At 43.2% G+C, this 8,553-nt stretch overlaps 3 protein-coding genes across 3 annotated transcripts in view; 1 reads left to right on the top strand and 2 right to left on the bottom strand.

Moving 5' to 3' along the window:
- castor1 (cytosolic arginine sensor for mTORC1 subunit 1) overlaps window positions 1-8,553 on the bottom strand; it is a 40,530-nt gene that overhangs the window by 7,842 nt on the left and 24,135 nt on the right. The window contains exon 10 of the transcript XR_003932521.1: window positions 5,457-5,462. The gene's annotated coding sequence lies outside the window, so the exon portion shown is untranslated. The remainder of the gene's footprint in view (window positions 1-5,456; window positions 5,463-8,553) is intronic.
- spring1 (SREBF pathway regulator in golgi 1) lies at window positions 70-3,122 on the top strand. Its single transcript, XM_030103978.1, has 5 exons — window positions 70-554; window positions 1,369-1,525; window positions 1,616-1,767; window positions 2,023-2,136; window positions 2,641-3,122. The coding sequence occupies exons 1-5, from the start codon at window positions 459-461 to the stop codon at window positions 2,722-2,724; spliced, it is 603 nt and encodes a 200-aa protein (XP_029959838.1). The 5' UTR covers window positions 70-458; the 3' UTR covers window positions 2,725-3,122.
- LOC115397800 (uncharacterized) lies at window positions 5,388-7,747 on the bottom strand. The gene is made up of 3 exons (XM_030104262.1): window positions 7,683-7,747; window positions 7,442-7,587; window positions 5,388-5,852 (listed from the first exon to the last, which is right to left on the bottom strand). The coding sequence occupies exons 1-3, from the start codon at window positions 7,696-7,698 to the stop codon at window positions 5,388-5,390; spliced, it is 627 nt and encodes a 208-aa protein (XP_029960122.1). The 5' UTR covers window positions 7,699-7,747.

Below are 8,553 nucleotides of genomic sequence, written 5' to 3'. Positions count from 1 at the left end.
GCACAATTTCCGGCATGACGTCACAGACCGCGCCATCCACCCAATCAGCACGTCCTGTCACACCACGTCACTTCCGTGTTGCAGATGTGTTTTTGCTAATTGTGGATGTTAGGGGGGAAAAAGACCTCACAGCAGCTGCTGGTCCTCAAGTCTGATCCTGGATGCAACGGGGCCGGTATAAAACCGCATCACTCTGCTGCGACTGAATGTGTTCGGACTTTATATTCGTGTATTTTATCAGGTTTAGCCGCTGCTGACATCTGGTAGCTCGCAGGCTAACAAAGCAGGCTTTTACGCTAGCACGTAACGGAGCTTCTCCGAAGCATAAACAACCCTCTTCACAGCTCCAGAAGAAGAAAAAAAAAAGCTACTGGCAAATTACCATTCGTGTCAGGGAAGAAAACCCGCAGCATGGGTTAGCTAGCTGCTGATGAGCCAATCTCCATCCGAGCCATGCCATGATGGTGCTGCGGAGGCTACTGAGGAAGCGCTGGGTGCTGGGAGTCGTGTTTGGACTGTCTCTCATCTACTTTCTCACCAGCACACTCAAACAGGTATCGCTCACACACGGCCGAGTGTTTCACACACACCCTCCTGCTTCTGTCCTCTCCTGCACATCCATTCATCTTCTTCACTGCTTTAGGATAGCAGGGTGGGAGCAGGATGCACTCTGGAGAGGTCACCAGTCCACCGCAGAGCAAACACCTAGGAGCAATTTAGGGTCACCTATTGAACTGACATGCATGTTATTGGTCTGTTGGGGAATGCATGCAACAGTGAGATACTGAAAAGTTTGATGAATAAATGCAAAGATGGAAGATCTTGCATCATGTCACTGGGCCTGAGTGGAGGATCTCCACGGTTTGATTGAGTCTAGTGCATTAGTGGGATTTCTCCAGGCACTCTCCCAGTCCAAAACATGCATGAGGTGTCGGCACGAATGTGTCTGTTTTTCTGTTTGTCCTGTGATGGACCAGTGACCTGTCCAGTGTGTAATTTGGTATTTCATTATAGTTAGCAGGGATCGACACCAGCCTGGCACGTTCGAGTTGAATATCATTAGTACATCTGATGAAGTTATATCTGTCATTAAAAACTTGTGTTGTATACCTGATATATCCGTTTAAAACCCAAAAACCTTTAGGTGAACGTGAATGTTGTTCCCTTTTTTGACTTAAACAAAATCTCATGCAATTTTAGCACAGCAAATGTCAACTGCCTGGTCAGCACTGTTATAAAGGACTTCTCAGTCATCCTCCAGTCTGTCCTGCTTATCCTCAAATCAATGATACCTGCATTGACCAAACCTAATGCCAGGCATTCTCACACTGATCTTTGAATCGTCTCTCCTCCTCCATCTTCTTGCAGGAGGAGCGAACCATTCGGGACCGCACGCTGCTCGAGGTCCGAGACTCAGACCACCGCATCCCCTGGAAAGTCCGCTTCAACCTGGGAAACAGCAGCCGGCAGATCACCCAGTGCAGAAACTCCATCCAGGGCAAGACGCTGCTCACAGACGAGCTGGGTGAGGATTTGGAAGGCTGCCACACAGTCGTGGTAACACAGTGCAACTGTAACATCGTTTTCATGTGTATGCTTCTGCTGTGTGCCTCAGGTTACGTCTGTGAGAGGAACGACTTGTTGGTCAACGGATGCTGTAACGTTAACGCTCCCAGCACGAGGCAGTACATCTGTAAAAGCTGCCTGGCCAACGGCTGCTGTAGCATCTACGAGTACTGCGTGTCCTGCTGCCTTCAGCCCGATAAGGTAATCCATGACATGGTGGGTCAGCGTGTTTTTTCACCGTCACGCTCCGCTGTCTTTTAGCTACATCTACTGATGCAGTTTGCATGCTCATGTTGCAATAGGTTATCCTGAACTGCAAGAATTTAGACGCTATCTCATTGTTGGGAGGAAGGTTCTATATGTAGACGTGCCTCTAAAGACACTTTAGACAGATTGACATCTGCATTTTTAATGCTTTGCTCGCACTCACTTTTTTATCTGTGTGCTGTCACTCAGCAACCTCTCCTCGAGCGCTTCCTGAATCGAGCGGCTGAAGGCTTCCAGAACCTCTTCACCGCCGTGGAGGACCATTTCGAGCTGTGCCTGGCCAAATGCAGGACGTCGTCACAAGTATGTCACGATGTGAAAGAACAAGAACAAGCTTTGTTAGCTTGTCCTTTTAACTGTTTCATTTTGAAACGGTGAATACATCTTGAAAGCGATGATTACGTAGATGCGTCACCACAATAAGCACGACAGTGACGGTTGATACATTATGAACATAATAATGGATGTTGATGAGTGTGAATGTATTTTCCCGCATGTGAAAAAACTGGCGACAGTATTGTTTTTTTTATTGTAAATAAATCTACAGGACTTTTTAAAAAAATTTAAGCAAGTGTGGGTGAAATTGCCACATGCACAACCAGTTTTACACGCAGTAAGATACCTGAGAGAATCTGCATCAGAGGACACCACCACAAACATACTGCTAATTTTACCTGTTGTTCTCTTCAGTAGCACAGAGTCTGTCTCAGCAAAATGGAGTCTGTAATGTATCTGACTGAACATGCTTTTCTTCTCCTCTCGCTCAGTTGTCATAATCATACTTCCTCTTGTGTTCCTCTCTCGCAGAGCGTCCAGCATGAGAACACGTACAGAAATCCTCAGGCCAAGTACTGTTATGGCGAAAGTCCTCCAGAGCTCCTTCCAGTGTGACTGATTTACTCTCCGTTTCCGAGGACAGAAAGAGCGTCAGGTCAATAAAACGTCTGTGTTTGGACACTTGAGGACACTGAAGGTGACTCTACTCATGAAACACTGCCACGGATTGTTCCGTGTTGTTAAGACACGAAGACAACCGAGGCCGAACTCGGAAAGGACAAATGCTGTGTGTGATTTGATTATTTACACTTCATAAGTGCATCGAAGGCGTCATACATTCATCCGTGATGATCACCAGGTCCACATGAACTCATCCAGCAGGATTTGCTTCCTTCTTCGTCATTGTTTTGTTTTGTTGATGGATTTATAATGGCAAAGAATGTGTCATTACATCTCTGTATATTGCATGCATCTGAAATGGATATTTAATAAAAAGTGACTGTGAAATGACACGTTACCTGCCGTGATTGTTGTTCACATGCAAACATTTATGATAGCTCTCTATTTTTATCAAAGGAACACATTCTTTTTTTTGTCTTGATAAAGTGGTTTTTGAAGTGTCTGTCGGCTTCTACAGTCTCATAATTCCAGTTTGATGGTTTAATAAGTCACTTTCATGTCTGGAGTTCAACTGAACTTGAAACAGATGTCCTACTTTGTGAATATAACTACTACGAACTATCAATCTAGTAAAAATAAGAGCAGGACTGACTGGATATTGCAGAAACATAGATATTGAAGTAAATTTGATTGATGTGGATGTTATAACTGGTTACTACTTTTTGATTGTTTTATTATATTCATCGTATGCCTCCTCAGTTTGGATGGAAAACTCAGTGACATAAGAAATTCTATCTCATTAGACAAAAGCACAAATTCAGACTTCTCAAAGCTTGCTCAGCATGTTTCATTACATCTAAAAGCATCGCTCTTCCACAGTTGATAGTACAAAAAACAGTTTAAAACCACAGGTGAAGTGACCTTTTTAAGTTTTAGTGGAATTCATGGACCTGTGGCTGTTACGTTTCTCAGTATGAATTGCAAACACTTGGTTTGCTGTCTTAACGGCATCCTCAGTTTTACCAGATCTACCAAAAAAAATTGATTCAGTTCAGCAGAGTTGTCGCCTCTCAGAGGTTTATCTGTGTTTGACTGAGCTCTGATGTTTTTTGTGTGTAAATTAGGACGTTTTCCTTCAGTTTCACCGTCACTGTGAATGCAGAGTGCCTTGAAAAACAATGAAAGTTGTTTCAGAAGATGAAAGACGGACGTTGTTAAGGAAAAAGGGAAATGATGTTGGTCCATTGTTCTAAAATAATATCAACCATGCCAAATAAACTAAAAAAAAACCCACTTTATTTTGATCATATATAGACTACTATATATGTAATTTTACAAATAAAATAAGCAATCCTTAGCGTTATGAGAAGTCATTTGAATGACACAGTGAACAACGGAACATTAACACTTCTGATCCAACATTAATTGATCGAGGAGGAGACCCACATTAATCTTTTTTTTTTTTTTTTTTTTAACGGTGTCATTGTAATGTATTGCTTTGATGGGGCTCTGACAGACTTATCTTCCCTCGCTCCGTCCATCTGTGCCCACATCTCACCGTGAAACCAAATGAGTGGAGTCCAGGCTGGTGGCTCCCAGAAGGTGATGTTTATCCGCCGCTCGTCCCTCCTCGGGCAGCGGAACCGGCTCACAGGGGAGACGTGGCCAGAGCAAAACAATTAATCACAATGAAGGCCGCGAAAACAAACCGCTGTAATTAGGAAATGTATCAGAGCCCTTTCTCATTTGCTTTGTTGGCAAGTTGATTAATTACCATCACATGGGAGCATGTCGACCGCTGTGAGCGATCAGATTTAATAAAACCAAGACGTTTCTGATTTAATTTCATTTTGGGAAATTACTGCATCCGCTGTCTTGCTGGAAATTTGGGGATATTATCAATATCTTTAATGGTAATTGCAGAAATATGAATAAGGGCCGCCCAGTGTGTCAAACTTAAAATCCACTTACCAAGTGACACAAAATTGCCGCCAACAGAGGCAAAAATTATCAGTGAGATAAAAGAGGCCACTGAAGGAACAGAGAGCAACAGAAACTCAAATGACCTCAGAGATAAGAAGCAACCAGGAGAGGTCACGATATACCCAAAAATAGATACCATAAAGAGATGCAATGACTTCAGAGGCACAGCATGGAAAGAAAGTGAAAAATACACTCAGGCCGATGGAAAAGAAAAGAAGTGTGTGGTTAAAAAAATTGTACCATGAACAAAACTACATCAAAGAAGATGAGTGTTTTTATTGTTATTTTTGCTGAGTGTGGGTGTTTTCTTACAAATTGCTGCCGATGAGTGTCTTCCATCATGATACATACTCAGAAAAATACCATAAAAATAAGCAAGGAGCTGAATGTCCCACCCGGTTATCTCATTTAAATAATGAATGACTGAGAAGTTCCCCTCCCATGCTATGCAAAGCTAACTAGTTGTTAAAGTTGCGAGGCTGGTAGATCCTATTTGTTGCTCAGTTGTTTCAAGCCTCTGCACAAATCTGAAAATGTTAATAATCTCATCATCTAACATCTTCATTTTCCTGAACCTTCCATCTGTACTTTTAAAAAGGAAATGCATTCCTATGGAAATACATTCTATCAGCTGGTGAAATGCTTTGAAAGGTTTACAGACACTGAGTTGGGAGCTACAGGTGGTACCCGCTCCCTTCTAAGTACTGGCGGGGCTTACTGCCCCTGTGTCTCCCGTTCCTCACCCTGATCTGTGTAACGCGATGGACAAAGTTGTGCTGCAGCCAGTTGAGATACTCCCTGGCTGTCTTCAGCAGCGTGTGGCCCCACTGCTTCCTCTGGAAAGCCTGCTCTGGCAGCGTGGGCGGCGACGGCTCCGGGGAGCATTCGCCATGGAGGACGCTCCGCAGACACGCTGCCAGCATGTTGACGGTGGAGATGGTGTCCCGCAGCTTCTTGTGGAGCGACTCGGCGGTTGGATTGAGGTCGTTTTTCTGGTCCTCCAAGACTTCTTCCAGGCCTTGAGCCATGAAGGAGAGGCTGCACAGCACCTTTGACTCGTTGACAGGGGAGTCCCGGTGGACCTTGAGCTCGGGGAAGCCGGGGGACCACGTCCCCAGGTGCTTCCCGTTGGTATTGTCCTGGAAAAGAGCAGCACAATAGCATATAAACAGAATACAAACTCTACTTACTGTATCTACAGGAAGACAGGGAAACTGACCCCTCAGCATGTTCAAATCAATCAGTTAATCCATCCAGCAGTTTACCAATAAGCCAAACAAACCATTTATTCAACTGACCACCAACCAATTAATCAATAATAAATCAATGAATGAAAGAATAAATGTGTGTCTGTCAAACAACCAACTAACATATCAGTTAGTTAATCATCAGTCAAGCAAATATTCAGTCCACTAGGTAAAACTATACACAATGCACTATACACAAGAAACATGCCAAATATCTAATGAAACGTTCTTATTCTGATTCATTGAGTGTGTTTTTTTTTAATAAAATGTAAGATTCAAATTTTCGCCTAATTTTTTTGCATTGTATTTCTGGTTATAATGCTCTCACTGCATGCATATGAGCCTTATTCACATAGCAGTTTATGATAGTTCAACTCAAGACAAAAAAACAAGGTCTATGTTATGTTAGGTTATGCCATGTTCCCTAAACACAATTTCCCAGAGACATGAGACATAATCTGTTTGTCTTAATCAATTAAGGGACTCAGATTTCATTCTTAAAGGGCAACTTTGGTTATTTTACACCTGGACCTTATTTCTAGGTGTGTGCATGCTCATATACTCACTCAGGCAAACATCGTGCAGCTCGGAGTCCTTCAGAAGTTATTTAGATCCAACCGATTTAGCCGCACTTAGCGGGGGCCACGGCAGGGGAGCTTCAACGCGGGACATAATCTCTGCAAAATCGCTCATTTCGGCTGTATTTTTTCATCCATCGCCAGTGTTATCATAAAGTCAGGTCGTCTACTGTCTTCAGGTGGGTCAGCTGACAGTTTTCGCTGACTTAGCCACAATTAGCTCGGATGGGAACGTTGGAGAGCAGCCTCGGCTGTCACGGCGCCTGGGTGCCTGACTTCCAGGGGCCGAGTTGGGGCCGATTGGGTAAACAGCCCGGAGCTGCTCCACGGCGGCGACGGGAGAGCTCCAGCAGCCGTGCCGCAGCCTGCTTCACGCGCCTCCGTGGTTATGTGGCGGGTCCCCGCGTGCTCCGTGGCCGGCACGGAGCGCGTCTCCGCCTGGGAGCGGAGATCTGGAGCTGCCGCGCCGCGGTTGGATCTATCGGTTGGATCTAAATAACTTCTGAAGGACTCCGAGCTGCACGATGTTTGTCTGAGTGAGTACGTGAGCATGCACACACCTAGAAATAAGGTCCAGGTGTCAAAAAACCGAAGTTGCCCTTTAACATCCACTATTCTCATGATGGAGTTACATTTTATCTAAGATAATAAAATCTGAAACCTGCAGAGAAACTCACATTGGATGATGAGCATTTCAGTAATTATAAGCAGGGTGTGTTAACAATGACATACTGTATATTCCTATGATTTATTCTTACAGATGCCAGATTTTTCCATGTTAATGCATTTTTACAGGAATTAATGATTAATTTTTGATCCTGCTGCCTGCACAGCGATTTTCATTGACTTAGGCTTCAGATGTTCATATTGACTCTAAAACCTTCATGTAAACCTTTTACTTACAAAAGCTGCCAGGCTGGCTTCCATCTGGGTTTTGGTGAGGGCGATCAGCTCTCTGGGCCTGCACGAAACCCTGGCCGCGTGTTTCCTTTGAGAGCGCCTTGCATCTCCATTTGCCATCAAGGTGAAAATCCAGACACACACAAAACCTGAAGCAAAGCGCAAAATTACTTCAACAGGTCTGATTGATGTTAAGGTTTTTTCCTTTAGAACAAAAACAAAGTAATAATTTCCCAGGTCATACCTGTCCTGTAGTTCATTATCAGTCTACTCAATCGTTTTGTGTAATATCAAGACACTCGTACTGCCTTGCAACCTGTCACAAAGGAATGCTTTTATGCTTGCACTCATCTTTTGAGGTGGCGTGAAGTAGAATTTGTGAAGATAAACATCTTGATCCCTATCTCGGTCATATCCTTTGACGAAGAAGGTAACCCAATCAACTAGTCAGCATCCTGTAGTATTGGTTTTTCACGCTGTTTCCATGAAAGGAAACATAGCAGATTTCTAATGAAGATGATTAATATCTAACCCTCGCTATCGATAAGAGGTTGCAGAAGTGTGAAGAAAGTCAAATCATGTGGCGTCACATATTTAAGCAGAATTGGTTTGAGGAGGATTTCTGTTTGCAGACAGAATATTTAGCAATCTGGTAAACTCATGTTGCATGGTTATCACTATCAACAGAGTATTCCGAGTAAAAGTATTTTGTAACCAGAGCAAGTTGAGGTGGCTCTGATGAAGCCAATTAAATTGCTTAATGAATATTTTTACTTTTGTAGTACAATATGTACAATTTACATTAACTGAGATTGCCAAGATCACAATGTTAACGGACAACCGATTGTTTGAAGCTGGGATCCATAAATAATAAACAGCACACTCTGACTTTATTTGCTGGATCCTTTCACTTTGAAATATCTAATAAGTATTTAATTACTAACGGCCATACTTCTCATTTTACATTTTACTTATTCATCATCTTCTGAAAGACCAAGAGTTAACATCATATCAGGGATTTTAGCCAAAATCGACTTCTGACAGGTTTGCCCTTTTTTTTTAAGGGTCAGTCTCCCACAAATACATGTTTGCCTTTGAGAGAACTCCAGTATGCA

Source organism: Salarias fasciatus, chromosome 12, assembly GCF_902148845.1.
Source record: "Salarias fasciatus chromosome 12, fSalaFa1.1, whole genome shotgun sequence".
Taxonomy (NCBI): Eukaryota; Metazoa; Chordata; class Actinopteri; order Blenniiformes; family Blenniidae; genus Salarias; species Salarias fasciatus.
Note: the sequence above shows the minus strand (reverse complement) of the source record. Positions and strands in the feature narration are given on the sequence as shown.